Below are 20,546 nucleotides of genomic sequence, written 5' to 3'. Positions count from 1 at the left end.
ATACTCCGTAGCTAGTTTGGAAACTACACTTCTAAGGATCATATAGAGGTTAAACAAGAAGTTATGTCATCTCCCAGGTACAGTGTAAACAGCAACCAACAGATGGCGCTAACAAAGTACGTATTACCATACGGAAACGGCTATTACCAGAGAGTCACATCTTTAGACTCATTGTACGTTTCTTTTCATCTTCACCACAGACCAGAAAGGCTGGGAGTTCTACCCAATGACCCTTCATTGTGACTTTCTAAATACGTATCTTGAAAGCCAATCCGTCATCATTGGTGCAATTGTTGTTATATATTAGCTGTGATTATCACATGAAGAACATACGATTAGTTTGGCTCACTGCGCTAGCGCAGACACAATACAGAATTGTGTACCATAAAAGCGTACTAGTACTAGCCATGTAGCTATTCATTTCATATAATAAAACCATCACCAAAGATGTACATAGACAGTACTGAGTACAAACAGAAGGAGTTCAATCACAAAATGCTTTCAGTAACAGGTAATCTCGACTACATTCCAAGTCTTCAAAACAGGGATGTGTAGAATTTTTTTGGAGAGGTGGTAGGCTAAAACCTATTTTATTTTTAGGGGGAAATTTGCTTTTACAGTGCAGTGCATTTCATGGGTCTTAAAGCAAAATACGAATACGGAACGGTTGTAAAATAGGTTAAAGCAGAATAAAATGACAAACTTCAGCTGAATGCACCAAACATAGTACTAATTCACACCAGACATAACAGTGCTATTAAAAACCGCAAGTAGAACAACACACGAGGATTGCAGACGCAGTTATCAAATTACCCAATCACCACATTTGTAAACTCTCTCTCTCTCAATCTTCTACCCTCACGCTTTAAGCAGGTGCTGAAACTCCTAGACTCAACCCTGTGTTGTAAGAGAACAAGCAAGAGCGGATATAGTGTAAATCTGGCCCGACAGAAGTATTTCATGGTACGAGGCAAGAACCTCGTGAATGCGAAGGCAAAAGAGAATCTTTACTTTTTCGGGGAGGGCTTAATTGTATCAAAATTCTTGGAGGACGACACAATCGCCACTTGGACCGCTGACACCAGATTTACGGAGTCTTAACTTTGCTTCGCTTCGACCAGAATGTTGCATGCGAATAAAAGAGAGAGAGAAGTTTCCACTTTTCATCAGCCTTAACTGTTGTTATATTGTATCACGAGATCACGACAAATCACGAATAGAAAAGAAAGAAAAAAATTCGTAATGTAGATTGTCTTCTTGCTGCTTGTAACCTTCACCTTGAACTCTGTGGAGTTCATGACTGTCCCTTCGTTCTTCGAAAAAGGTGCATCGAATTAAAAAAAAAAATAATAAGTATGTTAGTGGGATATTTCTTAGATTTTTTATAGCCTTGACTGTCGTTTGTGAAGAATGAAGACAATAATATATTTAGAACCATTAAAAGACGTATTTCCACAGAGGAGTAATGCAGCTATCACCATAATAACAACAATAAAATAAAACCTTACGAGTTTGTCATGACTCTTAGCACGAAAGAGACCTTTCAGAAACCGAGCCTAAAGTGCTTTTTGCTCAAGCAGGGATCGATCGCGTGCCACTCAATGTGAGAGGCAAGGTCAGGTCGGTCAGTGATGGCATCTTTCTCATGCATTCGATTTGGTTGTTGACTTTCGTTCGCAATCAGGGAACGAGGTGAATGACATGTCCTGCGTATTCGGAGGAAGGATTTCTTCACGTACCTTCCTCTCATCTCTCTCTCTCTCTCGTCTCTCTCTCTCTCTCAATCTCATCTCTCTCCTCTCTCTCTCTCTCTTCTTCGAGTTTTCTGGGAAGGGTGCGGGGTTTGGTTTGAGGTAAATTCGACACGAAATTTAAACTGTTGAGGAGAGTATTTTATCAGTAAAGATATCATCATCATCTTCTTCTTCTTCTTCTTATTATTATTATTATTATTATTATTAGAAGGAAGTAGGCCCTCTCTTAAGGACGTCCTCTTAAAAAAACAGCAATCCTTTTTAACAGGACATAATACGTGTTACTATTATTATTATTATTGAATATTAAAGCAGTTTCAACGGTATTTAATATATACAAGTAGAATCTTCACTTAATTTACAATCGGTGGGCATGTCGGCAAGCAAGGATTTTAATTGGTCGTTGGTTATTATTATCATTATTAATGTATATTTTCATTGTCTCTGTTGTACCTCTCTCGTGCAATTATCAATGAGACCTCGGGGAGCTACAATGAAGTAAACAACTATATACCCTTGAGGGCTCTACCCAGCGAGACCTTTCGTTAGCAGGTCTCATGTGGAGCTCTAATAGGACCCTCAGTCCTTATCCAGAAGGAAGAATTCCATTTGGAATCGACAGGATTCTTCCAGCTCCTCAACTATTCGCCGGATCAACTTTTACGACGGTCCTGCAACAAGTTCAATTCTTTTCCCCGATCATAATGGCTTAAAAAAAAAAAAAACTCGTCTCTGTTCAAATTTGCCAACTCAGGGGACGAATGGTCAGAATTCAAAGAATTCTACCACCTGGGTCACCTCTTGACCATTATGCAAACGGCCACTGTCTCTCTTAAAGTTGGGATCTGAAATAATAATAATAATAATAATAATAATAATAATAATAATAATAATAATAATAATAATAAGTGGTGCTATTATTTGGATGGGGGCAGTCTACAATTCAGAACATTAGTTATCGCCTCTCTCTCTCTCTCTCTCTCTCTCTCTCTCTCAGGTAGAAAGAAAGGTGACAAGCTCACAGTCGCTTTCAAAGTTCAAAACAATAATAATTATCAAGAAAAAAAAATATGAGAGAACTCCAGGGCTTCTGCAATATTTTATAAGAGAACACCAGAACGCAGATGTAGTAAATAATAATTCTGAAACAGATACAAATGGAGAGAGAGAGAGAGAGAGAGAGAGAGAGAGAGAGAGAGAGAGAGAGAGAGAAACTGCTTAGTTAACTGCTGAATATTCGACTCCCTTCCAGCAAATCACCTCAGCGGTTTACGAATCACATGAAACCAAACCACATCTCTAGACCAGAGAGGGAGGCTTAAACTTTTCGAAAATCTTAAGGCCCACAGTAATCTGAACGAGGATAAGAAGTACTACCGAAGAAAAAATATACTGCATACTGAAAATAACTCAAGATAAACTAACCCGGAGTCTGCCGGGAAAAAAATTATAATATTGAAAAAAAAAAAAAAAAAAAATTGGAAGTAGACTTAAACGGGGGAAAAAAAAATCGACGTGACGGGAATAGCAAGGGATATTTGATTGGGTGGGGGATTTTGGGGGTGGAGGGGAGGGTAACTCTGGTTTCCAGATGATAAGGTCGTGTGTGTGTGTGTGTGTGTGTTCTGGCTGATCTTGATTCGCTCTCTCTCTCCCCTTATTCCTTCCTGGAAGGCATAAAGACGCCACAAGTATTTCTCCGCTCCAAATGACATCTACTTTAGCCTTTATAGGATCTTCAAGAAACTTTATGGGTCACACATTCAAAGAAATCCGTTCGCACCCCCCACCCCTTCTCCCTTCCCCACAAATCCCCTCCCCCTCTCTCTCTCTCTCTCTCTCTCTCTCATCGATGTATATTTTGCAGACACTTTCATATTTCCACATTTCATAAAATATTCGGAATCCTGGTAAAAAAAATAAATAAAAAAATAAAAAAAATAAAAATGACATTACAATCATTAACCTCTCATAACAAAGATGTATTTAGGCAACTTTACGCAATTTCGTATGAAAGAGTTTATAATTAAACCGTAAATGCAGAATGTTACACACACATTAACTGCAGGGCAAAAAGAGTCTGCAATTATCACACTGAAGAAAGCTGTGAATGTGAAGATATTTATTGGAATAATAATAATAAACAATACATAGGTGGCAACTGTGCAATCAAATTCGAACTTCTGATGGTCTATAAAGATCAGATTAAAAATAATCGGAGGTCTCTTTTGATGCGAATATTACACAACTTAAAAAAAAAAAAAAAAAAAAAAACTTCACCAACATTGCCAACTGAAACACGTTAGACCTTCCAGCAACGAATCCATTTGCTATCAGATCTAAATGATCTGGAGAGGAGAGGAGTAACCCTGACCGCATCCTAAGCTCCATTTTGGAGGAGGAACCTCACGAAACACTCCAAAACCTCGGCAGCGTTCTTCGCCATGGGTCCTTTTTTCGCCTGTCTCGAAAGAGGGCGGCGAGAGAGAGTTCGTGTCCGTTTACCGCATGAATTCGTCTGCTCTTTCTAATAAAAAAAAAAAAAAAAAAAAAAAAAAAAAAAAAAAAAATCAATTAAAAAAAGATTTTTTTAATGCTTTTACTTTGGTCTTCATCTGAATCGTGGATGAAACTCGTGCGCTAAACTTCCGTTACGTCATACTGCGTCATTCACATAGGCTATCCATGTACTCTCAAACGATTATATATATGATAAGCACATCTATTCTTAGTCAGGATTCGAACTCACGCCTTTAGAAGCCGATACAGGAATGATAGCGACTTGACCATTCACCCATGCAGTTGATTTCATATCAAGGTATAATTTTCGGCTTCTCTCTCTCTCTCTCTCTCTCCACTTTTCCCACGTCCTTGGCCTCCCTCCCCTAACACCACCAGAACTTCTTCCTCTTCATTATCATACAACTACCTCGTTTCTAGCGACTGCTTTTCCAACGATAAAGGCACTACCTCTTTCCTAGCGACTTGCTTTTCCGAACGATAAGGCACTACTTCCCCTTCCTTATAGTTACTTCCTCAATCCTCCCCCCTCCTGACCCCCCCCCAAAACCCCCGCCTCTTCCTGCCTCCTCCAGTAGTGGTAGAGTATATTCACATCAACCGTGCATCTTTGATGTCTAGGCCAGTCCCTTATGACGCTCCTCATTGGCTGTTGATAAGCCAACCACGGGCCTGGAAACTCTCTCAGTCTCGTTCGAGAAAGTTCACATAGGCAGGATGATGTGTGTTCCACCTCTCCTGAGGGATACGTTTGAAAGACGTATCCCTCAGGAGAGGTGGAACATAGATCCTGCCCACGTGAACTCTCGAGAGAGAGAGACTGAGGAGAATTTCCAGCCCCGTGATTGGCTTATCAACAGCCATAATCAGGAGCGTCGTAAGGGCCTGGGCCTAGACATCAAAGATGCACGGTTGATGTGAATCTACTATTATAGTAGTAGTAGTAGTAGTAGTAGTAGTAGTAGTATTAGGGCGACTGTAGTTAGGGCTCCGAGCTTAACGATCGACACCAGTTATAAAAAAAGGCTTCTCACTGGGGAAAGGAGCTGACGACAGCCAACACATCCATTCCCCATTCACACATTTACTTGCCTTTCCTGCCTCTCAATGGCACCATGATATTCTCTCTCTCTCTCTCTCTCTCAGCGCTAATGAAGTTGATGTCCCCATACAGCACCTCAGTGAATACACAACTTGAGTTGGGGTTCTGTAACTAATGTGTATGTGTGTCTGTTTAATTCCGCAGACCTTTTCCAAGAAAGACAATTACGTATTCGTCTATTCGTGATTTTGCAAAGGGGTTTAGTACTAGTCAACGCATTTCCGCTGGAAAAAAAATATTCATATACTAAGTCATCTAAAATTTGCAGTTTTGGGTACCATAATTCAAAAGAAAAAACAAATAAATAAAAGAATGTCATTAACTGAATAATAAAAAAAACTATTGAAATAGTTATGGAATCGTAACTGAGGGCTGCGTAGGTTCAGTTTACGACTAAAATCTACCCATTAGCAAAATAATATTCACGGCATAAAGTTACATATATAATGACACTGATTACAGCATTAATAATAATCATTTAAAACAAACGGAATCTGGACCGACTTCAAAAACGAGAACTAGCTTAGCTACCAACCACTCTCTTTTTATCTTGTTAAGTCATCATCGCATATCCACACAAACGTAAACACAATCCCATCGTAACTAACGAGATGCTCACTGCATCCTTTAGTCAAGGTGCGTAACCGTTTATGAGAGAGAGAGAGAGAGAGAGAGAGAGAGAGAGAGAGAGAGAGATCCACACTTCATCTCCCTTGAAAGCCAATGACTGTCACCTTAGCAACATAATAGCAATTGGGGCCCTGCACATAAAGTAGGGTTGGGAAGTTCTTCTATAGGCCTACACAGATTGACTAGTCGTAGCACAAAATCAGATAAAATAAAAAGCGATAATAAAATCGAATGAGAGGGATGTCCAACAGCGTGCACACGTTGACAGACAGAATAGTTGCCATTTTATGGAAGGTTTATGTGTGTGTGGGGCTCCCTTTATGTTACCGACTCTCTCTCTCTCTCTCTCTCTCTCTCTCTCTCTCTCTCTCTCTCTCTCTCTCTCTCTCTCACAGACATATATACAAAGAAACACACACATACAAACAAAGAAATAAGGCTTTCACTGTGGCCTAACCTATTTTTGATGGGAAAACTAAACTTCTCCCAAGTCCCATCAGAGAGAAACCTTCACTATGCTACGAAATGAGAAGCATGAGCTAGTGTAGCACCTCTCTCTCTCTCTTTCCGATTTTTGATGGGAAAACTAAACTTCTCCCAAGTCCCATCAGAGAGAAACCTTCACTATGCTACGAAATGAGAAGCACATGGTCTAGTGTGCACCTCTCTCTCTCTCTCTCTCTCAAGCAGAATACCTAATCAACTATGTTTCTGAGACCTTCATGTATGAATAACATACACACACAGCATGGATGAAATAAAGCTTACACATTAACTTGGTTTTCGAAGCCACTGTCCACATCATAAACCATAGTACTACAACCGTGTTCTCACTTGATGGAGAGGATGAAAAAAGTAATTATAATCCACATAAAGATTTTTTTCCTTTCCTTTATAACGCCTCTCATCACGTCTTTTCATCTTTCTGAGACCACGATAAGGACGATCTTATAAAAAGAGAAAGACGACTTAGACAAGACTTGTGTTAAGAAGTGTATCTTAAGATTGGCCTAGACGAAGTGATGGGAGAACCACGTCTATCTTTACAACGGCCCACAACAGCCTAATAACATCTAGGTACCTAATTCACCGCTTAGGCCAATCGAACGCAAGGCCTTTAGTTAATAGGTTGGAGAGAGAGAGAGAGAGAGAGAGAGAGAGAGAGAGAGAGAGAGAGAGAGAGAGAGAGAGAGAGGACTATTACAGCATTTACTCACGACTTATCAAAACCAGAATAATCTTTCTTCAATTCGAACAGCCTTGAACGAGAGGAATTTGTGTGTGTCCAGGCAAGCATTGGCGATGCTGAATTATACAGCCGCTAATCTATTTCCTGACAGAAACCTTTATACGATTGACGAGTTTTTTTTTTTTTCGGACGATCTTTCTCAAGAGTTACAAACACATCTTTAAATATTTCAAAGTCACTTCGCAAGAGAAAATGTTACGAAACCAAGAGAGGGGGAGAGGTAGAGAGAGAGACACACTAAGCTCACCAAACATAGGACTACGCACAACTTTGCAAAAGGCGACAGGAGTCACAGGACACGTCACATGAAGCTTTCAAAAAAACGAGACAAACCTTCCAAAGAAGACGGGAAAGAGAAAAACCGGCTGAAAACAAAAACCGGTGGAAAGGACATTAAGATTCAAAAACGGCGTGTGAATGTCATCATCATTCAAGACGAAAGTCCCTCGGCCGAATCCTCTGGAGTGAAGGAGGGGGAGCTGGGAGGGAAGGCCCCCCCAAAGTCCCCCAACTGCTATGCTGACTTTTCTATTACCGAGCGGAGCAGTAGACGTCGTCATTTCGTTAGATTTAGTTGAAACACTTAAGAGGGCGAGGGGCCGGCTTCCTAGAAAAGGGGAAATGGAGGGGAGAATCTAGAGGGGGGAGCCGACACACGAAGGGTGATGCGCAGCTCCCCCAGAAGTACTTAGGCGGTAATATATCGGTACTATGATGGGGCGGCAAAGGGGCCAAAACTAAATAAATATTGGGGTCTGAACAAAAAAACGTCAGGTCTGGGAAAGGGGGCAAGTGTTGCTACGTAATGCCCTAGGCCTATATAGGGATTAGCTACCGTACCTAAGGCGGTAAACTGCCGGTGTAAATTACCTCATTAACTGGGAACTTTTCTTTACCTAACAATATGCTATTAGTCATTTTTTCTTTTTATCTTGCGATCGTTTCTAAGAGTAACTCCAACTCCAGGGACTTGAAATATTTCAAATACTAACATTATCGTTATCATCTAGAATCAATGAAGTACGATTTCAAAATTGTAAGCTCGGTACGAAGTGATTTTTCCACTGCATTACCTTCTATTTCGACATGCAACTAACACACGAGAGAGAGAGAGAGAGAGAGAGTCTTCAAATAACTTAAAATACTAATATGAATATTTGAGACGAACACTCATACCCATACTTTGCTTCCTTTAAGCAAACATAAGCAAAGGCTATGATATATATAATATATCTATATATATATATATGATTATATATATATATATATCTAATGAACAATGAAATGAACTTCCGAAACAGAAGAAATTTCCAAAGTAAATACATACGACTATATACGACTACCAAGTATAACACATCCCGCCAACACTTAAAAGATTAATCCACTTGTGTTTCGATATCCACTTGTTTCGTTATCGCCGGCTAATCTAATCTCTCCACTCTATACCTGAAGTTCTGAAGTCACTGTGGACCAAACAAGTGAAATGCATTCCGAGTTCTTGTCAATCATATCGTTATCATCCACAAGGGAGACTTCTGACCTCCTCTATCTCCACGCGACGCCGCCATGTTATCTCTATGCTGGTAGAATATCTAATGCTGTGCTGACGGTGGGAAGGTAGTATATATGTATATATATGCATAATGCACGTTATGCAATGCTTAATCACCTCATGCAGACACATGCATATACATATGAGAGCGATACAGACTTCTCTTGCATCACTGAGTTATAGTACTATGTAACAATACCAAAAATTTTAATAGTACTATTAGTACTAATACTTTATAACTCCTCCATACCTCAAAAACTTCCGGTAGGCGATGCCCAAGACGATCATTGTAATGGGAAACAATAAAACTAAAAAGTACTATATGTATTACTGGTTGTTCATGTACGAATCTGATCGTAGTGCTTGTTCACACTTAATTCCGTTGTCCATGAACCAACTTCCTGTGCTATCTCTTCGAAACTTAATGCTCGAGCCGAACCACCGTCAGTTGTTACTCGACTCCCAGAAATCAACGCATACAGAAAGTCAAGGTCTCAGGTTCAGATATACCGCAAATAAAAAGCAGAATGCTATCTATTCAGGAATATATATATATGTATAAAGAACAAATAGAAAACTGTATACTTGCTTCACACTCGGACGTGATCATACCTCGCACCGGACTCACCTGCAAAAAAAGAGAAAGAAAATTTTATATCACTTACAATCGACGGAAATAAATAAATGAATACACACAAACATTCTTTGAAACTACAAGCCTAGGACGCTCGGAAGGTCAATGGTTTAGAAAACAGGAAAAAAATGAAATGCGGAAAAAAAAAACATTCCAGTACGATGAACAAATATACATAACGTTCATTTATATATATATATATATATATATATATATATATATATATATATAATATTATATATCTATATATATATATATCACAACACGGAAGAGTTATGCGTCGAAGACAAACAAGCAGAATGAAGCTTCCCCATCCAACCTTTGTCTCCTTCCCTTTCTCTCTCTCTCTCTCTCTCTTCCTCCTCTCCTCGTCTCTCTCTCTCTCTCTCTCTCTCTCGTAGATAGCCATCTTGCTTGGTGAGACGTACCCGCGTGAAGTCACAATAATCAACAGATATCACAGTTTAACATACGACTAGAATTTGAGAAATATCTAGAAGTGTTCGTGAACTATCGGTGATAAGATTAGTGTGAAAATAGTAGGATAAAGCGTCTTCTAAGTTAGTTTATATCAGTGTAATACTATAAATCAGAACAAGATGGCAGTAAGTTCCAACTGCGGGAAAAGGTGGCGTAATTTGGCGTGTCTAGCAGATTCGCAATACGATGAGGTAGCAGGAGGGAACTGGCATTTCTCATCTATGAAATCAGCAACAGTCCTAACCAAAAGATACAAAAGCTTCATAGATATATTAGAAGGATATAATCCTTCAAACTGGAACAAATCTAATGAAAACATCTTGAAAATAATTGAAGAAGTTCCAAATAAAATCCAAGTGGTCAAGAGACTCATAAAGAAAATATACATAAACCAACATATTCCGACAAAGAAAATGAATAAGGTGAATCTTGTGAATATCCTAATTGATGCATTAGGAAAAAGAAAAAAATGCCAAAAGCATGCAAACTGTGTAAGGTTTGGTATAGCATAGTCAATCCACAAAACCTAATCAGAAAATGTGCTGCATGCAACATTCCGACCCATCCACAGTGTGCTGAGGTAATACAAGATTTGAGAAAAGATACAAGAATTTTTTGTTCAACATGTCTATCATGGATAGACAATGTTATTAAATCAAGATTGAATGTACAAATAGTTGAGGATGAAGAAGAAGAGGAAGAGGAAGAAGAAGAAGAAACAAAGAAGAAGAGGAAAACGGAAGAGAAGTAAACAAAAATGAAATGACAGAAAAAAAATAAGGAAAACAAAGAACGAACAAGATAAAAGTATGGATGCAGAGATACTGCATTGATACTACATATGAGGCAATAAAGCAGCATACCTACGAAGAAATATTACGATATGACAACAGAAAAGCAAATCCCGAAGAGCTCACCCGATCTATACAATGACGGAAAGAGGAAAAAAATAGACAAGAAAGACAAAATCTGCAACCTTTTGAAAAGAGGGAATTGCAGATTTGGAGAAAGATGTTACTACAAACATCCTAAGATATGTCAAAACTATGAAATATATGGTAAATGTGCATACTTAATGATGGATGGGTGGGGGATGATTGCAGAGATCTGCATCCAAAAATATGTAAAAACCTAAAGAAGGAAAAGGATGTAAGTTCGACAAAAAATGCAAATATATGCACCCTGTAGCCATGAATCATAATCAAATAAATAACCAACCAAGTAATAAAATCCAAAATAAGAAAGAAACAAATAAGAGAGAAATCAAGAATATCAGGTAAAAGAGAAAAGCAAACCACCAATGAGATATGCAGAGGTGTCAGCAAAGAATTTCAAAGCATCAGCTCCGAAATTCTACTCAAGAGATAATAACTGTATTTATTATGCAAGAGGATATTGCAGAAACGGAGAAAATTGCAGATTCAGACACAAAATGAAAAATAATTATGATGAAGGAAGATCAAATATTGGTGGGAAAAGTTGGATTTTTTAATGTCAGAATTTCTGGAAATGAAAAAAAGAACAACATACCAGAACAGGAAAGAGACATTTGGGAAATCCATTATTCTATCAGTTATTAAACTGAAGGACGAAAACACCGCAAACCATCATAGTGATGAATGCGCAGGGTTTTAGTTACGAGTAACTCAAAAAGAAAAATAGAGTACTTAGAAGAACTACCCAAAATGGAAAAAAAAAAAAAAAAAAAAAAAAAAAAAAAAGAAAATAGATATAATGAATATAAGTAAAAACTGGTATTCCCAAGAGACTGGGAATGATGATCAAATAAAAGGGTTCCAAACTTATAGATCAGATAGAAAAAATAGGAATCAAGGGGGAACCGCAATATATGGGAAAGACAAAAAAACAAGGAAAAACATATATGAGAAATATAGTAACTCAGAATGTGAACTAATAGCGGTAGAATTTGAATCTGAAAAATTGATGAACATAGTAATATATAGACCTCCATAATACTAAAGAGTTTGACTTAATAATTGAAAAAATTGGATGATATATGTAGAAATCACAAGGACTGGACTATTCTCCTATCTGGTGACTTCAACTTTCCTTTCGTAGAATGGAAAGAACGAATAGGAGATTGTGGTTGTACTTATACATATAAAAAGAGAGTAATAGTAGTGCAGAAGATAAGAGGCAATTTGAAAAGCTATTAGATATGCTACTAGAATACAACATTCAACAAATAAATCACCTGCCAACAAGAAAGGAAAATACTTTAGACCTAGTATTTGTGAACGAGATGAATTATGTTAAAGAAATAATAGTTTATAATGCGAGTATTTCAGACCATAATGTCATAGAATTAACAGTTCATTTCCAAAGCAAGTGAAAATAGAGATAAGCAAGAAATGAAAAGTGGAAGGATATGGAAAATACAACTTCTACAGTAAAAATATAAAATGGTCAGAAATTAATGAAGAATTAAACAAAGATTGGGATAACATTTTCGTAAGTGATGACATAAGGGTAAATACGGAGATATTATATAAAATATTGGAGATAATAGTGGAAAAATATATACCGAAGAAGAAAAGAAAACATCATTCATGCATACCAAGAGACAGAAGAATCTTGTTCCAGAAAATCAGAAAGTGGAAAAAAGGTCTTGCAAAAGAAAAAAAATGCATGGAAAGTTATAGAACTAAAAAGTAAGATAGAAAATGCAGAAAAAAAGATTATACATCAAAGAAAATGAAAAACGGGACTTGGAAGAAAAAACCCTATTAAATATCAAGCAAAACCCCAAACTATTATACTCATATGCGAAGAAGATGAATAAAAGAAGAATAGAAATAGGCCCTCTGAGAATTGAAGGGAGATTAACGAATGAAAAAAAGGAAATTTGCAACATACTGGCAGAACGATATAAGAGAGAATTCACCCCTAGAATAGATAAAATGAAGATAATGATATAGAAGTAAGGGATGAAAATAGTGAATATTTAGCTGACATAGATATTAATGAAGCTGATATTGTGCAGGCTATTAATGAAATTAAAAATGGAGCTGCTGCAGGGCCTGATGGAATTCCTGCTATTTTGTTAAAGAAAGTAGTTCATTCTATCGCAAAGCCACTTGCAATATTATTAAGACAAAGTGTAGATACAGGCAAGATATATGATGAGCACAAATTAGCGTATATTACCCCTACTTTCAAAGTGGATCAAGACTAGAGGCAAGTAAAGTTAATTTTAGCCGCTGTGATGTCTAACCATCACATATTAATGAAAGTGTATGAAAGGGTAATGAAGAAAATATTATGAAACATTTAATAAAAATAATTTGTTTAATAAAGGACAACATGGTTTCGTACCCGGAAAAAGTACACAAACCCAACTGTTAGTCCATCGTGAAAACATATTCAAAAATATGAAAAGCGGAAATGAAACAGATGTGGTTTATTTAGACTTTGCAAAAGCTTTTGATAAAGTAGACCATAATATATTAGCGAAGAAAAATAGAAAACACAATATCGTGGATAAAGTAGGAAGATGGTTAAAAGAATTTTTACACAACAGAAAACAGATAGTTATTGCAAACGACGAGAAATCGGATGAAGCCAAGGTAATATCCGGTGTGCCGCAAGGTACGGTGTTTAGCTGCAATACTGTTTGTTATTATGATTGAAAGACATAGACAATAATGTTAAGGATTCGGTAGTGAGTAGTTTCGCAGATGACACAAGAATAAGTAGAGAAATTACTTGTGATGAAGATAGGAACGCTCTACAAAGAGACCTTAACAAGTATATGATTGGGCAGAGGTAATAGGATGGTATTTAACTCTGATAAATTTGAATCAATAAATATGGAGACAGAGAAAGAAAGCTATATGCATATAAGGGACCTAATAATGAGACCATCACAAATAAGGAAGCAGTTAAAGACCTTGGTGTGATGATGAATAGGAACATGTTATGCAATGATCAAATAGCAACTCTGTTGGCAAAATGTAAAGCAAAAATGGGAATGTTGTTACGGCACTTCAAAACAAGACAAGCTGAACCATGATTATACTTTATAAAACATATGTTCGTAGTCCACTTGAATATTGCAATATGATATGGTACCCACACTATCAAAAGGATATTGCACAAATAGAGAGTGTACAAAGGTCCCTTTACAGCTAGAATAGAAGAAGTTAAGGACCTAGACTACTGGGAAAGACTACAATTCTTAAAATTATATAGTCTGGAAAGGAGAAGAGAACGCTACATGATAATTCAGGCATGGAAACAGATAGAAGGAATAGCAGAAAATATCATGGAACTAAAAATATCAGAAAGAGCAAGCAGAGGTAGATTAATAGTGCCCAAAAATATACCAGGAAAAATAAGAAGCACACAGGACATTAATCCACTACGCACCAGCATCGATAATGCAGCGTCTATTCAATGCGTTGCCAGCTCATCTGAGGAATATATCAGGAGTGAGCGTAGATGTGTTTAAGAATAAGCTCGACAAATATCTAAACTGCATCCCAGACCATCCAAGATTGGAAGATGCAAAATATACCGGAAGATGTACTAGCAACTCTCTGGTAGACATTAGAGGTGCCTCACACTGAGGGACCTGGGGCAACCCGAACAAGATGTAAGGTCTGTAAGGTCTGTAAGGTCTCTCTCTCTCTCTCTCTCTCGCTTTGATTCTTCCTTCCTTTTGGGTCTCACTCCTTCCCCTCCCTCTCTTCCCCCCTCCTCTCCGGGCTGTTATTAATAGTGACACACACCACCACCACCACCCTTGGCTTGGCCTAAATACCAGTAGGATAAAATCCAGGTTAGGTAAGAATTCACAACGCGCGTCGATTCTGAAATATCCATATTTAATCGCCTAACATTTCGCTCTCTCTCTCTCTCTCTCTCTGTGTCTCCATCGTCCTCTCGCTCTCTCACTCTTTTACTAGACCCAGTTTTCTGTCTTTCTCTTCTCTCCCCTCTTTCTCTCTTATTCAGATCCGTCGGGTAAGGGGGGAGGTTTTCATCAAGGTGAGTAATTTGACGTCAACATCTGAATACCCTGAAGTTAGGGTTAGCGCGGATGCTCCGCTGATGAAAACATCGAAATTACCAATGTTCACTGCTGCCTGCCTTACCTCTCTTCTCTCTCCCTGTAATTACAAATGGGAGGCGGCAGCATCAGCAGCAGCTTTCCTCCGACGCCGGAGATGATGGTCCGACGCCACCGTGACTGAAACGGAAAGGCAGCCTGAATCCCTTCTTATTTCTCGCACTGAAATGTACAGCCCATGCCATGCCAGCGTTTGCTTGCGCGCGCGCACACACTTTACGCATGTAGACATACGCCACACGTACGGTCAGTTAATTAGTTAAGTAGAGTTTTCGTACTAGTGTCATTAGGTACGGTTTTAGTACTAGTGTCATCCTCAATTTGTTAGACAAATAGAATTTTGCATTATAATATGCTTATTTTAGAGGAGAGAGAGAGAGAGAGAGAGAGAGAGAGAGAGAGAGAGAGAGAGAGAGAGAGAGAGAGAGAGAGAGAGAGAGAGAGAGATGATAACAATAACCTAACTAGCACATTTTTTTTTGAAAGGATCACTAGTCTCATAATCCTAACAGTTATTTTACTAATAATAACGTGTTTTTATGCGGATATTTTCTGTATCTACTGATTTTTATGTAAAATACTTTTAATGGACATTTAGATATAAATCTAAGTGTATATTACTTTAATTAGCAGAGGTTAAATTTTAAACAATTATTTCATGTATATTTTAATGCAATGCAGATTATAAGAATACCCACTGTAATATTGTGGAATAAAGATTATCATTATTTAAAAAAATATTAAAAATATACCCCAACCTCTTCTAATCAATCCGTTAAAACGCAAATACAGAAATTTAGCAGTTATTTCAACTGCTGTTTCACTAGGTGTTATAGCAGTCTTAACATCCACACATTTTCTGTCGAAATCTGAAGTGATACATACATAAGCCAACGAAACAGTTGAGCTTGAAAAAAAAAACTATTTTTGTACACCATTTCACAATAGCGTGCGAGCATTTCATAACTGTGTGTGTGTGAGAGAGAGAGAGAGAGAGAGAGAGAGAGAGAGAGAGAGAGAGAGAGAGTCAGTCCTGTGGTTGATTCTTGTGGGCTAAGTCTTATTTATTTCATCCGCTCTGTGATGGCATAGGGGTGTAGTGGTAGTAGTAGTAGGAGGGAGGGCTAACTAACGCTGGGCACCTATAAAACCAAATGGGAAATATTTCTCTTTTGGCATTAGACTCATATCGGGCAATAAAAGTGCTGTGGCGTCAATGCAAGACGCGTTCACACGTAACCGTCGTCTTTTCCTTTTGTTAAACAAAGTTGACACATGCTCACGTGAAAAAAGGTTCAACCATACAGTATAGTATATAGGAGAAGCAGAGTTTTCCTTGAGAAGAGAGAGAGAGAGAGAGAGAGAGAGAGAGAGAGAGAGAGAATGTTTATCTCCCCAAGGGGGTCCTGGTTTGGAGGCTGTATATTTATACGAAGCAGTAGCCGACGAGAAGTGTTGCTCAAGACTAGACCTATACCCCCTGCAGACCTTGGCCACCCTGTTTCGTTCCCTTTGCTAATAATGTAGGCCTACGTCGAATCTGCACATGGCCTCGAAACCAGCTCTCTCTCTCTCTCCTCTCTCTCTCTCTCTCTCTCCACCTAAGCCGACTTCGTAGTACTATGAATTCAACTTATTACTTTGTAACAAAATGGTGTTCATGCAGAACTAGAATGGCATTTTTTTTTTTTAATTTTCTTTCGAAAGTAAGGAAGGAATAATTTCGCTTCGCCTACCAGGTAGAAAATAAACTAATTCAACTATAACTATTATTCAACAATGCATGAATTACACAGAGCGGTTTATAAAAGCATCCATTGAGGCAGTGACTTATTTATATAACTCCCAACAGATGAAGAAAGAGTCCTTAAATCCAAAGATTTCAATTAAATACTGCCTTGGCGTAATACATATTACTTTTAAATAATTCAGAAAATAAAAACTCTTACATTTCTAATTTTATTAACTTGGACGCTCTATTCAATTAGTACTGTATCACATTTAAGTCATAGTAAAGAATTCCTATAGTTCACTCTCAAAGGCACAATTATTCATCTTGCTTCATCACAAATTATTACCATCAAGATATTTCATAGCAAATGCAGCATCACTTCGATGCTTTCAAGTAACCTTCACAGGATTGATTTATAATTAACATGTGCAAGATTACAAATTATATTCACCTGAATGCCACTAAAAGGTCCGTGTCATAATTTTCCTTGAGGGCACAGGAAAATATTCCATAAGAGGAATATGAATGTTTCAGTGCCCAGTATTTGGCTATGGATGGTCCTTGGCATACCTACTTCAACAGCACCAATCACGGGTTAACAAGGAGAGCCCCCCCCCCCCCCCCACCCCCCCCCCCTCTCTCTCTCTCTCTCGGTCGTCTCTCTCTCATCTCTCTCTCTCTCTCTCTTGAGAAAATAAAAAAAAGACTATTTTTCCCAGGTCACTTCCCAGAATACTGGCTTAATCCTTTCCTGAGGTCATTACACTCAAAACAGGATACCTCTCAAGTAAGCCTGAAAAGTAACACGAGACGATACCAATACGGTATATAACGAAAAGATTAAGCGCCATTTTTTTTTTCCTAATGGCGGAAAGATCAAAGCGTGGGATACTATTACATACTTCCTTTGATATACAAACATCTTCACGGGCCTGCTTACTTAACCATATAAACTCAGCCCGGGCCACCAACTTCCCTAGATAAACACGCGCGCGCGCACACACACACCAAGAAGCAACTTAAATTGGATAAACCAGTTTGTAATATGAGACCAAACCGACGAGTCTTTCTCTTTTTCTCTCTCTGTCTGTCTTTTTTTTTTTCTGTGTGTGTGTATGTAAGAACCCTTTAACTCTGACATGCCTGGCTCCGGAGGAATCACAAGGCAATGTTCACTGCCATATTCACATACTTTAACTGCTAAATACTTGGGAATTGCACTCACTTTTCTACACAACTTTCTCTGCATTTAAGTCCTGGTTTGGGTACATCCACTATGCAACCAATTCGTCTCATCAGTAAGGCGTCTTCCCACCTACTACACAGTTGCACAGCAACACCCATAACAGAATCGTATATAATTTGTTTCTAAAACAGAAGGCTTTTATTTCTACTGTTTTCTTAAAAACTAAGAATTCGTACTTTCTTCAAGAGTGTGTCTGGCTCCAGAAAGTTTCCCCTGAAAGTAAAAATGGTTAACAAATTCCTTTATTTACAAATTGCTATAGGCTTACACTTTTTCTGTTAGGCCTATGCAGGAAGTATACAGCGTAGCGAAGGTATCACATTTGTGAAGAGATGTTATAATCTATTTCTTTTTTCAGAAATCGACAGAATAACTGACCCAACAAATTAGCAAATGTTTTAGTTTGCTGGAAAATACTGATGGTATCTCTTTGAAACTCATTTGCTCTCGACGATGTATGTAATTTCTCTGTCTCTCTCTCTGACACACACACACACAGTTACAAAGTTTACCACCAACAATAAGGCGGAAATAACCCATTCATTCACTACACATTGAAAATACCTTACTTCCTAAAGGAATCATTACATAAGAAAACTGGACCTTCTCTGCCCAAGGGTTCGGACCTGTGCTCTTCTGTCTTGTTACACATGTGACATATAAGAGCGATATGGGAGATAAGAACTGATTTCGATTAAATGACAGTTTTAGAGTACAAAGCATTACCTAACAAATTACATGCACTAGCAATTCATTTCTCTGTTGAGGTACAACTGCGGGAAACAGTCAATATGCACAGCCATGGATAGCAAATACACACATACCAGCACTAGGCCTACGATTATGCTGTACTGTTATTATAGTCAAACGTTCACAGAAAAGCAAAATATATAAATAAAATTTAAATCTGTGGACACTGCAAGAGAGAGAGAGAGAGAGAGAGAGAGAGAGAGAGAGAGAGAGAGAGAGAGAGAGAGAGAGAATCCTATCTAAATAATCTGTACAGAGCAACTGCTAAGGTCATTCCTTCCTCCAACCACATTATATATCCCGAGGCGATGCATGATCGGTTCGATCTCAGCTAAAATTCATCTTATAATTTTCATGTTAGAGACTTACAATATTATTCCGCTGAGAGAGAGAGAGAGAGAGAGAATCTCACACTATTTGTAAGATGCTCTTCTCACATAGGCCTACAAGTACTATTTCGTCATGGTTTTTTTGCAAAGCATTACGACCTACACTAAATTGGCCAACAAGTATTTCGTCATGGTTTTTTGCAATACATTACGACCTATCACTAATAGGCTTACAAGTATTTCGTCATGGTTTTTTGCAATACATTACGACCTATCACCAAAATAGTAATGATTATGTGTGCTTCAGTTTGGTTAAGCTAGGCTCACAATTCAGTGAAGTTCAACCAATAACAAGACTTGAGTTTTCTCAAAAATATTTGACAAAATAACTTGACACTTTTATGCTGTATACAAATCGAGAAGGTCGAAGTAGTAGAAGCAACCATCTCACGATTTCGTACCATAACAAAATGCTTTTTATAAACGTCAGCTCTGTTTAGTCTTGAGGAATGACTACGCAGACCGAAACATCAACTTTATACGAGAGCAAATTGGAACAATAAATCAATGTCATATGAACAAATAGCTGAGAAACAACTCTACGAAAATAGTAATATTAGCAGGTAGGCGAGAGTAGCCTACTGTTCGTGTGTGTGTGTGTGTGTGTTGTTAAGGTTCCTTCCAACATGCAAGGAAGTTGTGGTCAAAAGCCGTGCGGATAAGGGTGGTGGTAGGGCGAGGGGTAAGGGGAAAGATGTGGGTAGGGGAGGGAGGGAGGGAGGGGCTCGAGGTGACTCTTTAATGTGCTGTGGTCATTGTGGTCTCTGGTTACACCTACTCCTACCCCTACCCCTCCTCTCCCCCCCCAAAAAAAACGATTCTAAATCAACCCCAAAAACCACTTGACAGTTTCGTTTGGGAGGTATGTAGCACAACAGTACGTACTTTCTGCATTATTCTCCTTGTATTTTCGCAAGGTGTGTTATATATATATATAGATGTATATAATATATTATATATAAATTATATATATATATATATATATGTATATATTATTATATAATATATATATATATATAGATATATAATATCTATATGTAGTATTTGTCATACAGTACTAATATGGAATGTGTGACACATAAGGAGATGTAGTTTTCATCCAATTTTCTTTGAATGAAGCGAAGCTTTCAAAGTCAATCATTACGAAAAACCTTGTAAAATAAAACCATATTACCATCAGATACCCTACAATCTGTCATACTGATGATCCCTTCCAGTAGGCCTATCAGTCTATCAGAAACAGCAGCAGTAAAGCCAGGTAAAGGCAAAGCCTCGGCACTGAGAATAAGTCCTTCAGAGCAACGGTTGAAGCAAATTAGGCGCAGCTGTCTTTTGCGAAGATACCAGAGCCAAAGAGAGAAGATGGGAAAGATATTACGAAGGAATATGGAGGAAAATATAGGTTGTACAACTCAC

The 20,546-nt window shown here is 38.1% G+C and overlaps 1 protein-coding gene across 4 annotated transcripts in view; it reads right to left on the bottom strand.

The window, feature by feature from the left end:
- LOC135221108 (uncharacterized) overlaps positions 1–20,546 on the bottom strand; it is a 61,189-nt gene that overhangs the window by 17,381 nt on the left and 23,262 nt on the right. For 2 of the 4 annotated variants that reach the window (XM_064258919.1, XM_064258925.1), the window contains exon 2: positions 9,397–9,435. In XM_064258919.1, the coding sequence (XP_064114989.1) occupies positions 9,397–9,435 (39 nt within the window). Of the gene's footprint in view, positions 1–8,701; positions 8,780–9,396; positions 9,436–17,970; positions 18,010–20,546 lie in introns of those variants that run through there. The other 2 variants (XM_064258920.1, XM_064258921.1) reach the window with 2 other exon arrangements.

The sequence above is a fragment of the Macrobrachium nipponense genome, chromosome 2 (genome assembly GCF_015104395.2).
Source record: "Macrobrachium nipponense isolate FS-2020 chromosome 2, ASM1510439v2, whole genome shotgun sequence".
NCBI lineage: Eukaryota > Metazoa > Arthropoda > Malacostraca > Decapoda > Palaemonidae > Macrobrachium > Macrobrachium nipponense.
This window is presented reverse-complemented; position numbering and strand designations above follow the sequence as displayed.